Source organism: Gorilla gorilla, chromosome 10 (genome assembly GCF_029281585.2).
Source record: "Gorilla gorilla gorilla isolate KB3781 chromosome 10, NHGRI_mGorGor1-v2.1_pri, whole genome shotgun sequence".
Classification (NCBI taxonomy): domain Eukaryota; kingdom Metazoa; phylum Chordata; class Mammalia; order Primates; family Hominidae; genus Gorilla; species Gorilla gorilla.
The window spans coordinates 114,922,030-114,946,926 of NC_073234.2; the positions used below are offsets into that span (position 1 = coordinate 114,922,030).

Here is a 24,897-nt window from a genome sequence, read left to right on the forward strand (position 1 = left end):
ATTGGAAGCAGTCTTTGCTGGTGGTTTTGTAAATTGCTCATTAATCAAAATGGATTTATTGGGCATCCATAGTATACAAAGCCTGTACTAAGTGATTCAAAATAACGGTTGCCTAGTTACCTTAAAATGGAAAAATTCCCCTAGGAAGGTTAAAATCAAAGGAAAAGGAGACAAGAAAACATTATATTTGATGACATCTGGCTATTTCATAAGGGATTTTACTGCCATTACAGCCATTTTCTTTTAAACATAATATCCATCCATTCATTCGTTCATTCAATTATTCATTCATTTATGCAAGTGAGTCACCACTATAATTAAACAAGGTCTTTAGCTTGATGCTATAAAGGAAACAAATAGGATTCAATAGTGGTCGCATAAACATGAGTCTTAGCAAATTCACCAAGCAAGTGCTAGACTACTGTTGGTCTTTATTTAATAAGTCCAGTACTAGAACAATCTCATTCTTTACTTTATGTGAAATCTGTAGTCATGAGGCATTAGTAAAATGCTCCTTGGAAAGAGTATCCTTCATTTTCTGGTTGAATTGTAAAATCTTGCTGAATACAGATCTACTAATAAGTTGCTTTTATTTAAATTAAACTAGTACATCTGATAATTTTTTTTTCCTGTGGTCAGGATTAGATTTATTTTGTACTAGCCCTTCTAGTTTTTAATACAAGAGACCACAGAAAGGAAAGTTAACTTTGATTTTCTGAGCAAATGCATATTGTATACCATGAATACACAATGTTGCCAGTCACAACCAACCCTCAGCTGCTCAGCCTCTGAGAGATGAAAGCCAGGCAGGTTGTGTGCTGTACTGTGGCCCAAGCATCCTCAATTGCCTCTCCCTATTATGTATTGAATTTGTGTGCTCAGTTTTAATCCCTATATTTGTTACCTAAGGGTGCTTTAACAAACTACAGCCATCCCTCAGTGTCCAAGGGGAATTAGTTCCCACACTCCCTATTGAGGAGGATTGGGTATTTGAGGATACCCAAATCCATGGATGCTTAAGTCTCTTCTATAAAATGGTGTAGTGTTTACATATAACCTATGCACATCCTCCTGGATACTTTAGACCATCTTTAGACTACTTGTAATACCTACTGCTACATAAATAGTTGTTATACAGTATTTTCTTTAGACAATGATGACAAGAAAACCAGTCTGTACATGTTCAGCACAGACCCAACCATCCATTTTTGCTTCTGACATATTTTTAATTTGTAGTTGGTTGAATCCATGGATGTGTAACTCACAGATACAGAGGGCCGACTATACTAGTAACTGGGTGGCTTAAACAATAGAAATGTATTGTGTCACAGCTTTCAAGGAGAGAAGTCCAAACTCAAGGTGGCAGGGATGGTTCCTTCTGTGGGCTGTGAGGGAAGGATCTGTCCCAGGCCTCCTTGGTTTGCGAATGGCTGCCTTTTCCTGTTATATCTTCACATTGTCTTCCCTCTATGGGTGCCTGTCTCTGGGTCTAAATTTCCCTTAAATAAGGATACTGGTCATATTGGATTAGGGTCCACTTAATGGCTTTATTTTAACTTGATTATCTTTACAATGATTCTATATCCAAATTCCCCAAATAAGATCATATTCTAAAGTACTATAGGTTAGGATTCCAACCTTTCTTTTCGGGGGCATAATATGAGGGGGGACACAATTCAATCTATAACAGTCCCTCTTAAGACTTGGTCACCCCTCAGTCTTTCTCTTTCTCTCTCTCTCTCTCTCCACCCCCACCTCCACCACCCTGTCTCTCCAGGAAATCTTCATGCAGTTCTTGTATAGAGTAGTAATGCCCATTTTGTCTGTAAGCCTAAGCCATGTTACCTAACACAGTTAACCTAAAGCATTGAATGCATTCCCTGAAGTACAATTCTCAAATTTCCTTGACTCCTTATTGTCCAAGTATCAGCATTCTCAAGATGAGAAGGATGAGCTTTACTCCTACATGCTTCTCAGCTTTGTTTCCCCTTGCCTTTCTCTGCTGCAGTTGTCTTTGTTCTGGCCACTGTCATTTCTTGCTGAGTGTATGCATTGATTTGCTAATGAATCTTCCTGCTTTCAACTTTATCTCTCTCCAATCTATACTCCATACTCCACATTGCTTCTAGAGGGATCATTCTAAAACAGAAACCTGATCATGCCATGTTCACTTCTGCTGTCAGATGAAATCCAAACTTCTGCCTGTTACTCCTTGTTCTTTATGCATTCCACCCTAGTATCATTCTATGCTCTAACCATGCCAAGTGGGCACAGTCTCTGAATGTACTCTGTTCTTTCACCCCCGCTGCATCTCTGCACACACTGCCCCTTGCGTGGAGTGCCATACCTTATTCATCTAACTCCTCCTTCTTTGAGGCTAGCAAATCATGTAGCACTTCCTCCCACAAGCCTTTCTTCATTCACATTCCTCCCCTTCTACTCTCCCAGAGCACCCTATGCTTATCTTGTTCATTGCCCTTATTATCCTTAATTTTAACACATTCTAAGCTCCTAAAGGTCAGTACTTATACCTTTTGCTCTGTTCCTTATGCAATATTTAGCACAATGCCTAGAACATCAGAGGTACTCAATAAGTGCTTATTGAATGGATCAGGAACTATAGGGTATTTACCCACCAAGATCAATTTGAGGGTCTCTAAAAGACTCGTGTGCATCAAGAAATGTCTCCACATTTGCAAATTCTACCTTTACTCACTAAAGAATTTAGTAACAAAGGGAATACATCAGTAACTCCAAGAGAGGTCAGTAACTTCCCTGAGTTCTCCAGATCAATTAGTTAGCCCTAAGGGGGAAATGCATAGCTAGGTATGAGTCACAAGGGACTAGTCATAGCAGTTGAGAGACTTGGAAGTAATAGGATTGATGCAAAACCTAAACTATGGGTTAATGGAATCAACAGAGGAAAAAATGCAAACTATTTCCCTACCTAACCAGAAAAGAAGTAACAGTTATGTTGATGATCTCCTCTACCTGCTATAGCGCTTATGGGGGGCAATTCTGTGGGGCTGAGTGGATAAGGTCTCATATAAAATTGCATAGAAACTGTTTTGATCTATATTCATCCCAATTCTAATCATTTTTTAAAAACCACAAAACTTCCCTTTAAATTCTGGACTCCTTTACCTTAGAATTCATGATCACAGCTCAAAGACTATCAATTATTATGAATTAAGCCTGGGTCAACTGAGCAAACTGGCTTCTTCTATACTAAACCCAAGTGATCAAACACAATTGGGGAAAATTATATAGCCATGCAAACTAAGTCTTTACCCAATTTTAACAACAACAACAACAAACTCGGGCATTGTAGGAGTTTATATTTTCTGAAAGTGGCTGCAAGAATATCTTCTTATAATGTGACTTTAGTTAACACTCCTTCATCAAGGGGAGGCAAGAATTAAATTCCCTCCACTTAAATGTAGGCAGGCTTTTGACTACAATGGAAGTGATGTTGCCTTCTGATGTCTCATTTTCTTAGAATGTTTGCTTAGAATCCCAACACAGACCACGAGAAAGTCCAAGTAGGCCATGGCAGCGATATGAGTATGGATCTTGAGAATAAAACCTCCAGACCCCAGTTAAGCTTCCCCCGTTGACACCACATGGAACAGAGACAAGCTATCCCTGCCAAGCCCTCCCCAAATTGCAGATTTAAAAGCAAAACAAATGACTGTTGTTTTCATTCACTAAGCTTTGGAGTGGTTTGTTATGCAGTGACAATAACCAGAATAGATTTTGATAGTTGGATATGGGGTGCTGCCAAAACAAAAACTTAAAATATGTGGCATTAGCACCGAGATTGGGCAGCAGACAGAAGCTGGAAGAGCCCCAAAGCCAGTGCCTGTCAAGCCAAAAGGGCCAAGGAAGGATGGATTTGTGGAAGCCTTAAAAGCTGTAAGAAAGGTGTTGGTGAAAGCTTAAAGGAAAGAAAATGTAACTGTAAGCTGAAACAAAGTTTCTTCTCTCTCTGCAGTGTTTTACCTAGACCTGTGGCAAAAATCTAAGACTCACTCCCTCTCTCTGTGCATGTACAAAGAAGAGGTTTGGTAAGCAGGGTGATGACAGCCTTCAACAAGCCAGGAAGAGAGCCCTCACCAGAACCTGACCATGCCAGTACCCTGCAGATTTCCAGCCTCCAGAACAAGGCCGTAATACAAATGATGCAGCTTCCTCTTAGTTCTTTGGGGATGCTTGCTCTCAGAATCCAGGCAGTGGTCAGGAGGAAACCCAAGCAGTGCCTGGAGAGCAAAAAAGGCCTCCAGTCCATTGCCTTAGCCAAGTTACTGGTACATAGCCAACACTAACTTGCCAGCCATGTGATCTGGCCATCTTAAAAGTGTTCCTCTATTCCCCAGTTGAACAGCCTGAGATCATAAGATGTGACACAGATAATCAGTCCCTGACAAGCCCTGTCAAACTTGCAGATTTGTGAGCAAAATAAATGACTGATGTCAGTTTGTTTTGGGATGGCCTGTTAATAACAATAGATAACTGATACAGGCATCATCTCCTTTATGTCTTCCTCAAGCTCCAGGTAAGGTTAAGTACTCCCCCATTTTTGCTCCCAAAGAACTCTGTGAAACACTATCTTAGCAATTATTGTGCTCTGTTGAATTTAACTCTTCACTTGTCTACCTCTTCAAGCTCAAGGGTAATATCATGCTTTTTGAAAAATTACCTCCTCAAATATATTATGTTTGTCACATTCTCTCTTTCTTCTCCTCTGGAACTTTGATTAAACGAGAAAACTTTGCAGTATACCTTTCAAGTCTCTCAGCTTCTCTTTCATATTTTCCACATTTTTGTCTCTGTGCAACATTCTGAAAAATTTCTTGTGGCTTAATTTCCAGTTCACTATATCTCTCTTCAGCTGAATCTCATCTGCTGTTCCACTCATTCATTGAGTTTTAAATTGCATGTGTGTATGTGTAAGTAATTGGAATTTTTTTCATTTCTAAAAGTTTTTTTTCCTCTCCAATATGCTAGGTCATTTTCTCTTAGTTTCTATTCCCAAAAAATACCTTCAGGCTCGCTTTTTCTTTATAATGGCACAGTCATTGTATAGTCTACATCTACTAATTCCAATATTTGAAAGCACTTAAGGTGTGGATCGGCTCTTCCTTGTTTTTGTTGGTTCCTGTTGGGGTTTCTTTCCCTATAGGCTTCATTATTAGAAACTGTTAATTTTAATAATAGGAGAATTATTCATAGAAATTATTTGGGGCCCTGGAGGAGAGTATATTTCTCTCCAGAGGGATTACATTTGCTTCCACTTGATACCTGAGGGTATAACTTTAAATGTATGAATTGACATTTTTTGGACCACCAAGGTGATATGAATTTTGGGTGGCAATCTGTGAGGGCTAGTTAGTAGTAATAACTCTTCAGGAATTTCCCACCCCCTGACCTGCCTTGTTCTGCTCACAACAAATCATCTTTCCTTGGAGTCCCCTTGGGGTGGGGAATACAGGATTACCTCTGATTCCTCTGAGGGTGTAGCCCTTGGAATCCTAGTTCTATGGAGGAAGGATTTCCTATTACAGTCCCTGAGCTGGACAGGCTGTGCAGATATTTGTTTTCAGTATCCAAAGCCACAGAAGCCTTGAGCACTGAAGTTCATTAGCAGGTTCAGTAAGCTCCCCCAGGACAAATGTGACTTTAGTGCAGCATTTATTTCCTACCCTCACCAATGTTTTGGCTTGATTATTTCTTACTAACCAACTAAGAAAAAGAAATTCCTAATTTAGATGTGATTTGATTTCTGTAATTTTCATATCAGCTTTTTGATACTTTTAAGAAGTTTTTTCTTTTCTATATCGTATCCAGCATTTTTATTTGTTTTCAGCAAGAGTTGACCTGAGCCTGATCAGCCTTGTTATCTGTGTCCATGTCATTTTCATCCTTGTATCCTCAGCATTCAGAATTGTGTCCCAGCATGCATAAGAACTCAATTAGTTTTTGACTACTTAATCAATACATAGCTGTGTCTTCAATTTTGCATTCCTTCCTCTATCACCCCTGATATTCCCCTACCCTCTGTGCCCCAATTAAAGCTCTTTCACATTTTGCATATCTATTTCCTGCATTTTCCTATTTTGATGAAGCTTCCCCCCTTGAATATGCTATTTCCCTCATTATCTCTCTTACAGAAAAGTTTTCATTCTTGTCAACTTCCATAGCCTGGGGTCAGCATTGTTTTCATTCTCCATGATTGCTGTGGGTCACTTTCTATTATTTGGCCTTCATCCAAACTCTGATGCTCATCTGAAGTTTACACTATTCTATTATAACATTCTTTTTGTAATTTTATTGTTATCATATGTGGACCTCCAGTCATATCTCTACATATCTTGAGGGTTTCAGTACTTGATTCCTAATATCTACCCCACCTCATCCCCTAGTAAAATGCAGCATTATAGCATAGTGTTTAAGAGCACAAGTTAGACAACTCAAGGTCAAGTACCAAATCTACCCCTCATTAACATGTAACCTTGGGAGGCCAGCTAGTGTTTCAATGCCTCAGTTTCCTTATCTCTAAAATGAGAATAATGATATTAATACCTCACAGCATTGTAAGAATCATATGGAATAATGCATATAAAGCACTTAGAACAGTATCTGCCACATAATAAATGCTCAATAAATTTACTATTTTCATTACTACACTCTTACCTTAAAAGTCTTCCTTCTGTATGTTTATGATTCATTAACATCCTAGCCTCAGTACTGCTCAAAAATCCATTTTTTTTTCACTTGTACAAAATTCCCTAGACTATTACGTATAATGGCTTTTCTGAATTTTATTTACTTATTTATTTAGAGACAGGGTGTCACTGTGTCACCCAGGCTGCAGTGCAGTGGTGTGACCATGGTTTACTGCAGCCTTGACCTCCCAAACTCAGGCAATCCTCCCACCTCAGCCTCCTGAATAGCTGGGACTACAGGCATGTGCCATCACGTCCAGCTAATTTTTCAATTGTTTGTAGCGATGGGGTTTCACCAGGTTGCCCAGGCTAGTTTTGAACTCCTGAGCTCAAGTGATCCACCCACCTTGTCTAGGATTACAGGCATGAGGTAGTGTCTGTAATAGGCTAGTGCTAAGAATATAGGCATGAGCCATCGCTCCTGGACTGAATTTTAATTTAACCCTTCTTAAGATCTAGCTCTTACTTTTAGCCAATAACCTTTTATCTTACCCAGAAATTGAATCCATTTGAAAATAAATATTTCAGAATTTCTCTATATTCATAACCATGCTGTCTTCTCGCTACTCTCTGGGGAAGCAAGGTCTGTGTTTCCCTAAACTAGCTGAGTCTTAACTTCTACCCATTCTGTTCTGTCTTTTTATTCTTTATCTTCAATACCTTGCTCTACCAGAAAATTCCTCTAAACTTGATCAAGTCTTATTTATCCTAACATAAACCAGCTATTTCCCTCTTGCACCTGCTTTCTTCTTATGTTACTATCATACCTCTTCTTCTAATCTCCTTGAAAGAGTCATCTGTACTCTCTCCTCCATTTCTCAGTGTCTTATTTCCCATTTCCCAATGTCTCACTATTAACTTCCAGACATCTACTTGTACCACATCACTTCTAAAATTTACTATTCAAAAGTAAGTTGCGACTGCATTACCAAACCAAAAAAAAAGCCTCTCTTCAGAACTTTTCTTACAACTCCTTCACAGCATTAAATATATTGACCATTCACTTGAAAATGTCCTCCTTCATTAGCTTTCATATAATCACTCTGTATTCTTTCTTAAAGTAATAGAAAGAAACTATAATGGTAGTCAAAAATCCATGTTCAAGCATAGGCCCCACTATTGCTCTTAAAACTCTAATTTCTTTATCAGCAAAATAGGGATAATATTTGTCTTGCTTTGTTCACTAGTTTGTAATGCAAAAAACAAAATAAAATAATGAATCTGATAATGCCATAAAAGACATGAAATATATAAAGCAGCTAAGTAAGATTTGATAACTTGGTAACAGATAGGCTACAGAAAATGATACAAAAATTGCTACCAATTGGCTGTGAACTCCTGAAGGAACCAAAGCTGTGTATTTTACCTAGAAGGTTTTTTTAGTATTAAAAGGTTTCAAAGCATCTTCATCAAAGCATTACCATGTCCATTATGGCTTTTACCAGGAAGTTAGGAGACTTCAAATAAAAAACCTTCTGACCTACCTGGACTCACTTCAAAATGAAAAAATAATTATTGGAACTACATTGGGGGAACTTTCATTTTGATAACATAGTAGGAAACCAAAATGTTAATGATGCATCTTCACATGAACAAGCAAGTAAATTGAATCAGGCCAATTGTGAGTAAGAGATATTACCAGTTCTTGGGGAAGGTGCCCTTGCAATTTCTAAGGAGCAAGGTTTCTTTGTAACAGCTGTGTCCATGAGATCACACAGAAAGTTCTCATTTTCTGAAGGAAATGTATCCAGAGAAGCAGATGGTACAATTTCCATAGTGTAATTTCTCTTCTTTGGATAGGACTCCTGAAAAGAAGAAAAAATAAAAACAGCTTTGTGATGAAGAAACAGCCTTGTTTAATTTATAAAAACTAGAAAAGATAATCAGGTTCATTAGTTCTTTCCAAAGTGATTGACAGCTGATGATTCATCTGTTTGAATAAATTATAGAATCATGTAAACCCAATATCAGTGATATTTTTAAGAGTCCTCATCATTTAAAAGGACTGAATTTATTACTGAATTAGTAAAGGTATTGCCCTTTTTTGTCATATATATCTATTATCTAGTTGTGGCATAAACTGCTGGTTAACTAATCAACTGTCATTCCCAAGACTCTACTCCTTTGCCAGCCTCCTGGAGACACCCATATAACTCAACTTTGGCCCATTAGATGTAAGATGAAGTTTGCTAAAAGGCTGGTGGAAAAAAATTTTCCCCCAAGGAAGAAGCATATAAGGAGGCTCTTTCAGAGCCAAGGCCATCCCCAGGCTCCTCTCTTTACATGCAGTTTTGATATCTGGAGCTAGGGCAAGCATTTTGTGACCAAAAGGCAAGAATCTTCAGATCAAAAAGCTAACAAGCCAAGAATAGCAACAGAAGGATAAAAAGAGCCTGGGACATTGATGATATCATTGAGCTGCTCAAATAGACCCAGGGCCAGTTTCTCCAGTCTTCTTACATAAATAATAACATTCTTACAGTTTGAGCCATTGCTAATTGGGTTTTCTGTCATTTAGAGTTAAATGTCTTGCCATCCAGCACACTAGTATTTTTCCTTGTAAATACCATTAACTAATATACTAAGGTACTCTTTTCAGGTTAGGATAAAATATAGGTCCAGTTCTATATGATTGATTCTTTGATATATTCTAAAAATTAGAATTTATTTCATTTTATAAGATTTTAATTTCTTGTACATAAGGCATTAATTGATCAACAAATACTTATTGGGCATCTACTATATATATGTAGAATATATATAGCATATTTATATATTTTATATATATGTATATATATATATATATAATGTGCTAAATGCTGGACTGTTTTTAAACTAATGAGACATAATCCTTGCTCTGAAGAAGTTCACAGTCTGCTGGAGAAGACTGTGAAATTCTGCATGATGAAATTCACAATTAATCATATTTTATTTTTGCTACAGATCCTCCTCAACTTTACAAAAAAACCCAAAGTAAGTTGAAAATATTGTAAGTAGAAACTGCATTTAATACACTTAACCTACCAAACAGCATAGCTTAGCCTAGCCTACCTTAAATGTGCTCAGAACACTTACATTAGCATATACTTGGGCAAAATCATCTGGTAACACAGTACATTGTAGAATATTAGTTACTTACCCTTGTGGTTTTGTGGCTGACTGGGAGTTGTGGCTTGCTACCACTGCTCAGCATCATGAGAGAGTATCTATCATAGGGTATATTGCTAGCCCAGGAAAATATTCAAAATCTGATGTACGGTTTCTACTGAACATACACTGCTTTCACACCATCGCAAAGTCAAAAACTCGTAAGTTGAACCATCACGAGTTGCAGGCCATCTGTATGTGCTACTTTTATAAAGTATGCTTCACAATCGAGAAAAAGACAAATAAGAAAATAGACTAATATTTTTGAAAAATCTCCCTAAGTATATTCTAGGGCTGATAAAGATTTAGTACGAATTCCTAGTTTTTCTACAGTACAGCAGAATTCAGGGTCAGGGTAATTGCTTTCAGACAATACCAGACCCTCACACATCAGAGAGTCAATTATGGTCACGATACTCCATTGAAAGCAGGAAATTGGGAGTAATTTATTTTTAACAACAAAGGGTGACAAAGTAGAAGGCATCCAGAGGAAAGTAATCAGGATGGCATATAATTCTGAAACCATGTCAGAGAAGAAATGATGAAAGGAACTGCAGTGTTCTATCCAGAGAAGCCTTATAGCCACATAATAGTTTTCTCAATGATTTGAAAGGCTATCCCTCATCAACTATCCCACAAAGGGGGGATGGGGAAAAGTTACTGTGGTAGATTTATTCTAAAGCCCATAAAGACAAGACAAAGACTAATGTTTATAAGTCAAGAAGGGCAAATTTGGCTCAATACAAAAAATAATTTTCCACGAATTAATGATATTGTTTACCTTTTAAAATAAAAATGCACTATAAAATGAGTTAACAAATAGCATTAGAAAGCAACAGAAGGAATTCCTCATTACTGAAAATCTTCCAGCAGAATTATCTGCTGATAAAATTGTGGATGAAACACATTGTACAATGAGTCCAGCAGGTTACTATAAGCTCCATGAAGGCTGGAATTTGTCTTGTCCACTACTCTATCCCTAGAATTTAATACAGGTCCTGCCAATAGTTGATGAGTTGATGCTCAATAAATATGTATTGATCAACTGAACAGTCTCTAGTGTCCTTTAAACAAAGCTAACTACAAGTTATGGAAATGATTTTTTTTCAAATGTAAATTATTTTGCCTTTCAGTTCAGTTAATATTGTTCACCAGTTTGCATATAAAAAGTGAAAAACTGAGATTACAACGATAAGATTGTAAAGATTCTATGAAAAAAAGAGTCTCCAGTTAAACTTCTAGTTCCATCCTGAAATTAAATTAATCAAAACAACCCATGGATTTAGTTAAGTTGGAATTTTACAGTGTGTATGAACACTTCTGAGGATTTTTAAAGCCTCGAAAACCACTTTGAAATTTAATCACAAAGCATGGGTTAATTTGCTTTCTTCCTTAAAAATGAAGTATATAGGTTTATTAGAGAATAATTTGAAAATATAAAGAAGGAGGAAAATAATCACATGAAAATCAAGCATGCTGAGATAACTGAGGGTAATATTTTGGTGACCAACCTCCCAGACAGTTTCACTCTGTGAATGTGTGTGGACATGTGAGTATGTGCAAAGGAAAGAAAAAATATTTTAAACAATAATGAAGTACTCCCTCTTCTGCTTCCTAATGGAGGGCCATAATTTCTTCTTAGAATATAAGTCTTTGTAGAACCTGGCTTCCTTAGGGAAGGTGAGGCCCCCGAGGGAAGGAGTTGGTAAAAACGAAGATAGTGAAACAATGCTTTTGTAACCAAATATTTCAGTGTCAAGAAAGAGAAATAGTTGAACAAAATATCTGACAAGTGACCGTCAAAAGAGGATATGCAAGATAATTTTTTTTAAAAAATGGATCCATGTGTGTCCACTACTCAGTTTAAGAGGTAGAATATTACCATTATATCATTGAAACCTGTACCCCAACCCACCCCATGTTCATCTTTCCAATCTTACCCTTTTTCCTCCTCTACCAGGGCTAAATGCTTTCTGAGCTTCGTGTTTTTAATTCCTCGGATTGTGTTAAATTTTAACTATACATGTAAGTATCAATAAAAAATAAATTTTTACTACTGTATGCTTTCAAACTTTATATATATAGTATCAAATGCTCTAGTTCTTCTGTGATTTTTCTCAATCAAGATTATGTTTCTGAATTTCATCTATTTTCAGTGTGATACAGGAGCTCATTGTTTAAGATTACCACAATTCATTTACACATTCTCCTGACAATGGACTTTTAAATGTTTCCTAGGTGTTTTGTTATTTAGGATAATGTTATTATAAATTTTCCCATATGAAGTCTCTTGGAGCAAGTAACCAGGGTTATGCTGCCTATTCTAGTAATGATGGGGAAGAGTCAAGAACAGACAGCAGACGAGAAAAATAAATGAAATCAAGAGATGATAATGAGAATGGAAATTGTATGCCCTGTGGATTCCATAGAATCTTAAGGATAGCATTTGCAGTTTTCTACCCAAAGTGGCAGGAGGGTTCAAAGGATATTCTGTAAATCTTATTAAAATATTATATGTAAGTATAGTATTATATAAAATATTTCCTAATCTGTTATTTACCTCTAATGATATACTTTATACCCTTTTCAATGACAATTATATGTATACATGATGAACTTGGGTCCCAATATATACCTGGTCATAATTTATTTGGCCAATCCTATCATATTGAAATTTTAATGTTTTGCTTTGAAGGAAACATTCTTGTTCATATATTTTGTTTACATATTCAACTATTTTGAAATAGAATTCCTGTGATAATAGGTATATGCCTTATGTTTACATATAATTGAATCTGTATCTGGACTTTCTAATTGGTTCCATATATATGTCTATTCTAGTACAGGCATACCTCAAAGTGTATCATGTTGTACAGATATTGCATTTTTTAAAAAATAAAGATTTATGGCAACCGGGCATTGAGCAAGTCTATCAGCACCGTTTTTCCAACATGTTCTTATTTTGTGTCACATTTTGGTAATTCTCCTAATATGTCAAATTTTTCATTATTATTATATCTGTTATGGCCATCTGTGATCAGTGAGCTTTGATGTTACTGTTGTAATTGTTTTGGAATGCCACAAGCCACAATCATATAAAACAGTGAATTTAATGCATAAGTGTAGTATGTGTTCTGACTGCTCCACCGACCAGCCATTCCCCTGTCTCATATTCTCCTTGGGCCTCCCTATTTCCTGAGACACAACAATATTGAAATTAGGCCAATTAGTAACCCTTCAATGGCCTCTAAGAGTTCAAATTCAAGAAGAGTCACATGTCTCTCACTTTAAATAAAAAGCTAACAATGATTAAGGTTAGTGAAGAAGACATGTCAAAAAGCTAGGTCTCTTGTGCCAAACAGCTACCAAGCTGTGAATGCAAAGGAAAAGTTCTTGAAGGAAATTAAAAGTGCTACTCCAGTGAACACACAAATGATAAGAAAGGGAAACAGTCTTATTGCTGATATGGAGAAAGTTTCAGTGGTCTGGATAGAAGATCACACCAGCCACAACATTCACACAAGCCGAATCCTAATCCAGAGCAAGACTCTAATTCTCTTTAATTCAATGAAGGCTGCCAGAGGTGAAGAAGCTGCAGAAGTTTGAAGCTGGCTGTGGTTAGTTCATAAGGCTTAAGGAAAGAAACTATCTCCATAACATAAAAGTGCAAGGTGAAGCATCAAATGCTAATGGAGAAGCTGCAACAAGTTATCCTGAAGATCCCGCTAAGACAATTGATGAAGGTGACTACACTAAACAATAGATTTGCAATGTAGATGAAATAGCCTCATACCAGAAGATGTCATCTAGGACTTTCACTGCTAGAGAAGAGAAGTCAATGCTTGGCTTCAAACTTTAAAAGGACAGTCCAACTCTTTTGTTAGGGGCTACTGCAGTTGATGACTTTAAGTTGAAGCCAATGCTCATTTACCATTCCAAAAATCCTAGATTCCTTAAAAGTGATGCTAAATCAACTTTTCCTATGCTCTATAAATGAAACAACAAACCTGGATGACAGCATGTCTGTTGGCAGCATGTCTGTTTACAGCATGATTTACTGAATATTTTAAGCCCACTATTGAGACCCACTATTCACAAGAAAAGATTCCTTTCAAAATATTACTATTAATTGACAAAGCCACTGATCACCCAAGAGCTCTGATAGAGCTGTACAAAGAGATTAATGTTGTTTTCATGCCTGTTAACACAGCATGTATTCTCCAGCCCATAGATCAAGGATTAATTTAGAGTCTCAAGTCTTACTATTTAAGAAATACATTATATAAGGCTATAGCTGTCATAGAAAGTGATTCCTCTGATGAAACTGAGCAAAGTAAATTGAAAACCTTCTAGACAAGATTTTCCATTCTAGATGCCATTCAGAACATTTGTGATTCATCGGATGAAGTCAACATCGATGAGTCTAGATGAAGTTGACTCCAACCCTCAGGGAGGACTTTGATAGGTTTGACTTTGGTGGAGGAAGTAACTGCAGATGTGATGGATAAATAGCAAGAGAACTGGAAGTGGAGCCTGAATATAGGACTGAATTGCTGTAATCCCATGATAAAACTTGAATGGATGAGGAGTTGCTTCTTACGGGCAAACAAAGTGGTTTAAGATGAAATACACTCCTGGTGAAGATGCTGTGAACATTGTAGAAATGATAACAAAGGATTTAGAATATTACATAAACTTCATTGATAAAGCAGTGGCAGGGTTTGAGAGGATTGACTCCAATTTTGAAAGAAGTTCTAGTGTGAGTAAAATGCTATCAAACAGCTTTGCATGCTACAAAGAAATCTTTCATGAAAGGAAGACTCAAATAATTCAGCAAAACTACATTGTTCTCTTATTTTAAGAAACTGCCCACTGATTTTGTATCCTGAGAGTTTGCTGAAATTGCTTATCAGCTTAAGAAGCTTTTGGGCTGAGATGATGGGGCTTTCTAGATAGAGGATCATGTGATCTGCAAACAAATATTGTTTGACTTCTTCTCTTCCTATTTGAATACCCCTTATTTCTTTCTCTTGCCTGATTGCCCTGGCCAGGACTTCCAATACTATGTTGAATAGGAGTGGTGGAGACAGCATCCTTGTCACATGCTGGTTTTCAAGGGGAATGCTTCCAGCTTTTGCCCATTCAGTATGATGTTGGCTGTGGGTTTGTCATATATGGCTGTTATTATTTTGAGGTATGTTCCTTCGAAACCTAGTTTATTCAGAATTTTTACCATAAAGGGATGTTGAATTTTATCAATGGCCTTTTCTACAGGCAAATCATGAATGAACTGCCACATCATGAATGAACTGCCATTCACAACTGCTACTAAGAGAGCAAAATGCCTAGGAATACAGCTAATAAGTTAGGCAAAGGACCTCTTTAAGGAGAACTACAAACCACTGTTCAAGGAAATCAGAGATGACACAAACAAATGGAAAAACATTCCATGCTCACAGATAGGAAGAATCAATATCGTGAAAATGGCCATACTGTCCAAAGTAATTTATAGACAATGCTATTCCCATTAAACTATCATTGACATTCTTCACAGAATTAGAAAAAACTAATTTAAAATTCATATGGAACCAAAAGGAGCCCGAATAGCCAAGACAATCCCAAGCAAAATGAAAAAAGTTGGAGGCACCACGCTACCTGACTTCAAACTATACTCAAGGCTATAGTAATGAAAAAAGCATGGAACTGGTGACAAAAACAGACACATAGACCAATGGAACAGAATAGAGAACTCAGAAATAATATCACACATCTACAACAATCTAATCTTCGACAAACCTGACAAAAACAAGCAATGGAGAGAGGATTCTCTATTTTAAAAATGGTGCTGGGAGAACTGACTAGCCATATGCAGAAAATTGAAACTGGACCCCTTCCCTACACCTTATACAAAAATTAACTAAAGATGGACTCATGATTTCAATATAAAATGTAAAACTATAAAAACCCTAGAAGAAAATCTAGGCAATACCATTCAGGACATAGGCATGGGCAAAGACTTCATGCTGAAAATGCCAGAAGTGATTGCAACAAAAACAAAAATTGACAAATGGGATCTAATTAAATTAAAAAGCTTCTACACAGCAAAAGAAACTATCAACAGAGTGAACAGACAACCTACAGAGTGGGATAAAATTTTTGCAATCTATCCATCTGACAGAAGTCTAATATCCAGAATCTATAAGGAAGTTAAATATATAAGAAAAAAGCAATTCCATTAAGAAGCGGGCAAAGGACATAAACAGACACTTCTCAAAAAAAGACATTCATTGTCCAACAAACATGAAAAAAAGCTCAACAACACTGATCATTAGAGAATTTCAAATCAAAACCACAATGAGATCACCTCATGCAGTCAGAATGATGATTATTAAAAAGTCAAGAAACAACGGATGCTGGCTTGTTGCAGGAAAAAAAAGGAATGCTTTCATACTGTTGGTGGGAGTGTAAATTAGTTCAACCATTGTGGAAGATGGTGTGGTGATTCCTCAAAGATCTAGAAAGAGAAAAAGCATTTGACCCAGCAATCCCATTATTGGGTATATACCCAAAGTATTATAAATCATTCTATTATAAAGATACATGCACATATAAGTTCATTACAGCACTCTTCACAATAGCAAAGACATGGGGTCAACCCAAATGGCCACCAATGATAGACTGGATAAAGAAAATGTGGTACATATACACCATGGAATACTATGCAGCCATAAAAGGGAATGAGATCATGTCCTTTGCAGGGACATGGATGGAGCTGGAAGCCATTTTCCTCAGCAAACTAATGCAGGAACAGAAAACCAAATACCACATGTTCTCACTTATAAGTGGGAGCTGAACAATGAGAACACATGGACACGTGGGGGGAAAAACACACACTGGGGCCTGTCAGGGAGGCAGCGGGAGGAGACCAACAGAAAGAATAGCTAATAGATGCTAGGCTTAATACCTAGGTGATAGGCTGATCTGTGCAGCAAACCACCATGGCACACGTTTACCTAACAAACTTGCACATCCTGCACATGCACCCTGGAACTTAAAAGTTGAAAGAAAAAAAAAAAACTGTCACAGTCACCTAAGCTCCAGCAACCATTACTCTGATCAGTCAGTGGCCATTCAAATCAAGGCAAGACCCTCCACCAGCAAAAAATTATGACTCACTGAAGGCTCAGATGATCGTTGGCATGTTTTAGTAATAAAGTATTTTTAATTAGGTATGTACTCTTTTTTAGACATAATGCTATTGCACACTTCATAAACTAGAGTATAGTGTAAACATAACCTTAATATGCATTGGGAAACCAAAAAAATCATGTGACTGGCTTTGCTGTAATAGTCACTGTATTGTGGTGGTTGAAACCAAACTCACAACATTTGTGAAGTATGTCTGTACCAGAATTAACACTGTCTTGATTAGTGGAGCGTTTAAATTGATTTTACTATCCGGTAGGATAAATCTTTCACCATGTTAATCTTTTCCAAGGCATTAATTATTAACTTCATGTTTATTTTTCAAAAAGAAAAAATTTGAAACATTTTGTTAAGTTTTCCTCAAATCATTCCTTCTCCTTTGTTCCCTAACAGTAATCAATACTTCCATATACCCAGGCACTAAAAGAACCTGGGATATGGTTCACTTTTCATTCTTCCTCTGTCATTCCCAATGAATCCTCAAGTCCTATACTTTGCCATTGAATTATACCTCAAACACATTTATTTCTCTCCACCCCAGCTACCGCATGCTAGTCCAGACCACCATTATATTTCACCTGAACTGCTGGAACAACTTCCAAACTATCTTCGTCTCCAGTCCTGCTTCTCTTCTAATCAATTCATTTTCAAAACTAGCTTGAAGCTTCTAAGAGTAAGTAAGGTCAAAGCAAACTCATTTATTTTCATCATAACTTTATTTGATGAGAGAATCATAAAATGCTAGTCACAGAACATGTTGATTCTTTTTAAACATTTAACACGGTCTCTCATAATATCTCAGAATTTCCTTGCTGAATGATTTCATTAAATACATTAATGATCTAAATAGTAAATTCATTTAATTAACAAGATAGGAAAGAAGAAACAAAGTACCTTGAGTAATAAGTTTAAACGTAATCCCATTAGTTGATAAGATAAATGGGATTAATTTCTAAAGACATACTTATCTAGCACCTAGCAAAATTGCATGTTCATAGTAGGACTCTATGAATATGTGATGAAAAAATAAATGCATAAATTACCATATCAGTTAGAATTTCATGGTTTGCAACCTCTGCTAGAATTAAAGCACCATAGGGGCAAAAACCATGATAATCTTCATATAGTACGTACTTAATAAACATTTGTCAAAGTCTGAAACAATGTCATCCAAAAACAATCACAGATTCAAACTATCACAAATCCAAAACTACCACAAATTCCCCACTGTGGGAAGAATTACAACTTATATTTATGCAGTGTTTTATCATCTGCAAAGTGAATACTATTTTATTTGCCCAGATGATTCTCATTTAGCCCTCACAACAATCCAGCCAATGCTACTATCACCGCCATCCAGAAACTAGGACTGAAATTATTAAGTGACTTGTCCAATATTAAGCATCTTGTTAATGGAAATGTTAGGGATCCAACCTTGGTCTTCTGGCACCAGATCTAGTGTTCATGTGATTGTGTCAAAGATAAAAATGACTATGACCAGATATTTATTGCCAGAACTAAGGGAAAGAGGACACTCTGCACATTGTTAGGTAGTATCTAGCACTGCCAATTTTCAAGCCTTTGTATGTCCCCTTCCCTGCACTGGGAAACCTTGACCTCAATACACAGATTAACTGCCAACATATCCTTGATGGTTAATCCTGGTAATAGGCAAGAGGGATTAGAAGGACTGCAATGCAACAATTTCTGACTCCTTCAAGACTCAATTTTCTCCAGTCTAGCAATATTGGGCTCAAAATAGATTAGTAGTTTTTGCTTTTTTCTTGACACTTGGCCTCTATCATTTTTCTTTTAAAAAAAAAACTTTTAAATATGCAATTTTTGTGGGTGTATAGTAGGTATATGTATTTATGTGGTACATTTGATATTTTGATAAAGGCAAGCAATATGTAATAATTACATCATGGAAAATGGGGTATCCATCCCTTCAAGCATTTATCCTTGTGTTACGTAAGTCCAATTATACCCTTTTAGTTATCTTAAAATATACAATTAAATTGTTATTGACTATAGCGCCCCCGTTGTGATATCAAATACTCGATTTTATTTATTCTTTCTAACTATGTTTTGAACCCAATAACCATCCACAACTCCCACCCTCAGACCCCCACTATTCTTCCCAGCTTCTGGTAACCATCATCCTACTTTATGTCTCCATGAGTACAATTATTTTGACATTTAGATTCCACAAATAAGTGAGAACATGTGATATTTGTCTTTCCATGCCTGGTTTATTTCACTTAACATAATGACCTCCAGTTCTATCCATGTTGTTGCAAATAAAAGGATATCTCTTTTATGGTTGAATAGGTACTCTGCTGTGTATAAGTACCACAGTTTCTGTATCCATTCTTCTCTTGATGGACACTTAGGTTGCTTCCAAATTTTTCTATTGTAAACAGTGCTGCAACAAATATGGGAGTAGAGCCATCTCTTCCATATAGTGTTTTCCTTTGGGGGTGGGGGGTTTATATAACCAGCAATGGGATTGCTGAATTACATGATAACTCCCTTTTTAGTTTTTTGAGGAACCTCCAAACTGTTCTCCTCACATTCCCACCAACAGTGTACCATGGTTCCCTTTTCTCCACATCCTCACCAGCATTTGTTATTGCCTGTCTTTTGGATAAAAGTCATTTTAACTGGGGTGAAATGATATCTCATTGTACTTTTGATTTGCATGTCTCTGATGATCAGTGAGGCTGAGCACCTTTTCATATGCCTGTTTGCCATTTGTATGTCTTCTTTTGAGAAATGTCTATTCAAATCTGTTGCCCATTTTCTAAGTGGGTTATTCGATTTTTTCCTATAGAGTTGTTTGGACTGCTTTTATATTCTAGTTATCACCTGTTAGATTATCAGTTTGCATTTTCTCCCATTTTGTGGGTTGCTTCTTCACTGTGTTGTTTCCCTTGCTGTGCAGAAGCTTTTGAACCTGATGTGCTCCCATTTGTCCATTTTTGTTGTGTTTGCCTGTGCCTGAGGGGTATTACTCAAAAACTTTTTGCCCAGACCAAATGCCCTGGAGAGTTTCCCCAAACTTTTCTTATGGCAGTTTCATAGTTTGACATCTTAGATTTAAGTCTTTAATCTATTTTCATTTGATATTTGTATATGGGGAGAGATAAGGTTCTAGTTTCATTATTCCACATACAGGTATCAAGTTTTGCCAGCACAGAATACTATGCATCCATAAAAAGGAACAAGATCATGTCCTTTGCCGGGACATAGATGAAGCTGGAAGCCATTATCCTCAGCAAACTAACACAGGAAGAGAAAACCAAACACCTCATGTTGTCACTCATAAGTGGGAGCTAAAAAATGAGAACACATGGACCCAGGGAGGGGAACAACACACCCAGGACTCTGTCAGGGAGGCAGGGGGAGGGAAAGCATCAGGATAAATAGCTAATGCATGTGGGGCTTAACACCTAGGTGATGGGTGGATAGGTGCAGCAAACCACCATGGCACATGTTTACCTATGTAACAAACCTGCATGTTCTCCATGTGTATCCTGGAATTTAAAATAAAATTAATTAAAAAAAAAAGAAAAGACTGTTTTTTTCCCAATGTATGTTCTTGGCACCTTTGTAAAAAATGAGTTCACTGTAGATGTGTGGATTTGTTTCTGTGTTCTCTATTCTATTCCATTGGTCTATATGCCTGTTCTTATGCAGTACTATGCTGTTTTGGTTACCATAGCTCTGTAGTATAATTTGAATCCAGGTAATGTGATTCCTCCAGAGTGGTTCTTTTCTTCTCAGGATAGCTTTGTTTCTTCTGGGTCTTTTGTAGTTCCATATAAATTTTAGAATTGCATTTTCTATTTCTGTGAAAAATATCATTGGTATTTGAGTAGGGATTGCATTAAATCTGTACATTGCTTTGGGTAGTATGGATATTTCAACAATACTGATTTTACCAATCTATATATATGAAATATTTTTTCATTTTCTTGTATGATCTTTAATTTCATTCATCAGTATTTTATAGTTTTCATTGTAGAGATCTTTCACTTCTTTAGGTAATTCCTAGTTATTTAATTTTAGTTGTGGCTATTGTAAGTGCAATAACTCTTTTGATTTCTTTTTCAGGTTGTTCACTGTTGGCATATAGAAATGCTACTGATTTTTGTATGTTGATTTTGTATCCTGACACTTTACTAAATTTATCAGTTCTCATTCTTTTTGGTGGAGTCTTTAGGTTTTTCCAAATATAAGATCATGCTAGGTGTGGTGGCTCACACCTGTAATCCCAACACTTTGGGAGGCCAAGATGGGTGGATCATCTGAGGTAAGGAGTTCGAGACTAGCCTGGCCAATGTGGTGAAACCCTGTCTCTAGTAAAAATACAAAAAAAAAAAAATTAGCTGGGTGTGGTGGTGGGCGCCTGTAATCTCAGCTACTCAAGAGGCTGAGGCAGGAGAATCACTTGAATATATATAGCCAACAAGAATACTTTGACTTCTACCTTTCCAATTTGGATGCCCTTTATATCTTTCTCTTGTTGGACTGCTCTGTCTAGGACTTCCAGTACTATGCTGACTAACGGTTGCAAAAGTGATAATCCTTGTTGTGTTCCAGATCTTGGAGGAAAGGCTTTCAGTTTTTCCCCAGTCAGTATGATACTAGCTGTGGGTCTGTCATATATAGCTCTTATTATGTTAAGATATGTTCCTTCTATACTCAGTTTTTTGAAGGATTTCTGTGATGAAAGGATTTTGAATTTCATCAAATGCTTTTTCAGCATCAATTGAAATGATCATATGGTTTTCATCCTTTATTCTGTTGATATGATGTATTATATTGGTTGATTTGCATATGTTGAACCATCCTTGCCTCCCAGGGATAAATCCCACTTGGTCATGATGAAGCATCTTTTTAATATATTGTTGAATTCAGTTTGCTAACATTTTGTTGAGGATTTTTGCATTAATATTAGTCAGAGATACTGACCAGTATTTTTTTTTATGGGTCTTTGTCTGGTTTTGGTATCAGGGTAATGCTGGTCTTGTAGAATGAGTTTGGAAGTATTCTCTCCTCCTCTACTTTTTGGAATAGTTTTAGTAGGATTGGTATTAGTTCTTTAAATGTTTGGTAGAATTCAGCAGTGAAGCCATCAGGTCCTAGGCTTTTCTTTGCTGGGAGACTTTTTATTACACCTTTAATCTCATTACTTGTTATTAGTCTGTTCAGGTTTTGAATTTCTTTATGGCTCCATTTTGATACGTTGTCTGTGTCTAGTAATTTATCCATTTCTTCTGGGTTTTCCAATTTATCGGCCTATAGTTACTCATAGAACCCATTAATGATCCTTTGAATTTCTGCTTTATAGGTTGTAACGTCTCCTTTTTCATCTCTGAATTTATTTGGATCTTCTCTCTTTTTTTCTTAGTCTAGATAAAGGTCTGTCAATCTTAGTCTGGCTAAAGGTTTGTCAATGTTTATCTTTTCAAAAAAACAACTTTTTGTTTTACTGATATCTTGTATGGATTTCTTCATCTCAATTTCATTTATCTCTGCTTTCATTTTTAATATTTCTTTTCTACTAATTTTAAATTTGGTTTGCTCTAGCTTTTCTAATTCTTTAAGATGCACCAATTGGTTGTTTATTTGAAGTGTTTCTTCCTTTTGATGTAGGCACTTATAGGATAAACTTTCCTCTTAGTACTGCTTTCACTATATCCTATACATTTTGGTATGTTGTGTTTCCATTATGGTTTGTTTTGAGAAATTTTTCAATTTCCTTCTTAATTTCTCATTGACCCCTGGTCATTTCAGGGCATATTGTTTAATTTTCATGTGTCTGTATAGTTTCCAAAATTCCTCTTGTTATTGATTATTTATTCCATTTTGGCCAGAGAAAATGCTTAATATTATCTAAATTTTGTTGAATGTTTTCAAATTTGTTTTGTGAGCTAACATATGGCCTATCCTTGAGAATGATCCATGTGCTAAGGAACAGAATGTGTATTCTTCAGTCATTGAGTGAGATGTTTTGTAAATATCTATTAAGTGAATTTGATTTATAGTATAGATTAAGTTCAATGTTTCTTTGTAGATTTTCTGTTTGAAGATCTGTCCAATCCTGAAAGTGGGATGTTGAAGACCTAGCTATTATTGTATTAAGGCCTATCTGTCTCTTTAGCTCTAATAATGTTTCCATTATATATGTGGGTGCCCCATGGTTGGGTGCACACATATTTATAAGTGTTATATCCTCTTGCTGAATTGACCCTTTTATCATTATATAACGACCTTCTTTGTCTGACTTGTCTTATAGTTTTTGTCTTGAAATCTACTTTGTCTGATATAAATATAGCTATTCCTATTCTTTTTTGGTTTCAAATGGCTTGGAATATCTTTTTCCATCCTTTTATTTTCAGTCTATTTGTATCTTTATAGGTGATATGTGTTTCTTGCAGGCATAGATCATTGGCTCTTGTTTTTTCACCTATTCGGCCACTCTATTTGAAATCAGTCTTCTCATTCAGACTCTCATTCAGTATTCTCTTCCCTCTTTCCTTCTGTCTTTTCTCCCTTTTAGTGAAAGTGATTTTCTCTGGTGCTATGACTTAATTTCTTTCTTTTTATTTTTTGTATATCCATTGTATGTATTTTGATTTGAGGTTACCATGAGCCTTGCAAATACTATCTAATAATCCATTATTTTAACTGGTGACAATTTAACAATGATTGCTTAAACAAACATGCAAAAAGTAAACTAATGAAGGCTCTACACTTTAACTTTGTCTGCCTGCTTTTTAACTTCTTGTTGCTTCTCTTTATGTATTATTGTATTGTGTATGTCTTCAAACGTTGTTGTAGTTGTTATTTTTGATTGGCTCATTGTATGATCTTTCTACTTAAGATATGAGTAGTTTACATGCCACAATTACAGTGCTATAATATTCTCTGTTTTTTTCTGTGTGCTTATTATTGCCAGTAACTTTTGTACCTATAGATGATTTCTTCTTGCTCATTAACATGCTCTTCTCTCAGATTTAAGAACTCCCTTTAACACTTCTTGTAGGACAGGTCTGTTGTTGATGAAATCCCTTAGCTTTTGTTTGTCTGGGAAGATCTTTATTTCTCTTTCATGCTTAAAGCATATTTTCACCAGATATACTATTCCTGGGTAAAAGTTTTTTTCCTTCAGCCGTTTAAATATGTCATGCCATTCTCTCCTGGCCTGCCAGGTTTCTACTAAAAAGTCTGCTGCCACACATATTGGAGCTGTTATTTGTTATTTGTTTCTTTTCTTTTGCTACTTTTAGGATCCTTCCTTTATCCTCGACCTTTGGGACTTTGATTATTAAATACCTTGAAGTAATCTTCTTTGGTTTAAATCTGCTTGGCGTTCTATAATCTTCTTGTACTTGAATGTTGATATCTTTCTCTAGATTTGGGAAGTTCTCCAGTATTATCCCTTTGAATAAACTTTCTACCCCCACCTCCTCTTTAAGGCCAATAACTCTTAGATTTGACCTTTTGAGGCTATTTTCTAGAGCCTGTAGTTGCGCTTTATTGTTTTTTCTTTTGCTTCCTCTGACTGTGTTTTTTGTTTTGTTTAGTTTTTTGTTTTCTTGAGATGGAGTTTCGCTCTTGTTGCCCAGGCTGAAGTGCAATGGCATGATCTCAGCTCACTGCAACCTTCACTTCCTTGGTTCAAACGATTCTCCTGCTTCAGCCTTTAAGTAGCTGGGATTACAGGTGCCCACCACCATGCCCAGCTAATTTTGTATTTTTAGTAGAAATGGGGTTTCTCCATGTTGGTCAGGCTGGTCTCGAACTCCCA

The 24,897-nt window shown here is 36.4% G+C and overlaps 1 protein-coding gene across 6 annotated transcripts in view; it reads right to left on the reverse strand.

Annotated features, from left to right (window-relative positions):
• Positions 1 to 24,897, reverse strand: part of ANKS1B (ankyrin repeat and sterile alpha motif domain containing 1B) — a 1,254,535-nt gene that overhangs the window by 764,174 nt on the left and 465,464 nt on the right. For all 6 annotated transcript variants that reach the window (XM_019038847.3, XM_019038842.4, XM_019038845.4 and 3 more), the window contains exon 10: positions 8,365 to 8,530. In XM_019038847.3, coding sequence (XP_018894392.2) covers positions 8,365 to 8,530 — 166 coding nt within the window. The remainder of the gene's footprint in view (positions 1 to 8,364; positions 8,531 to 24,897) is intronic.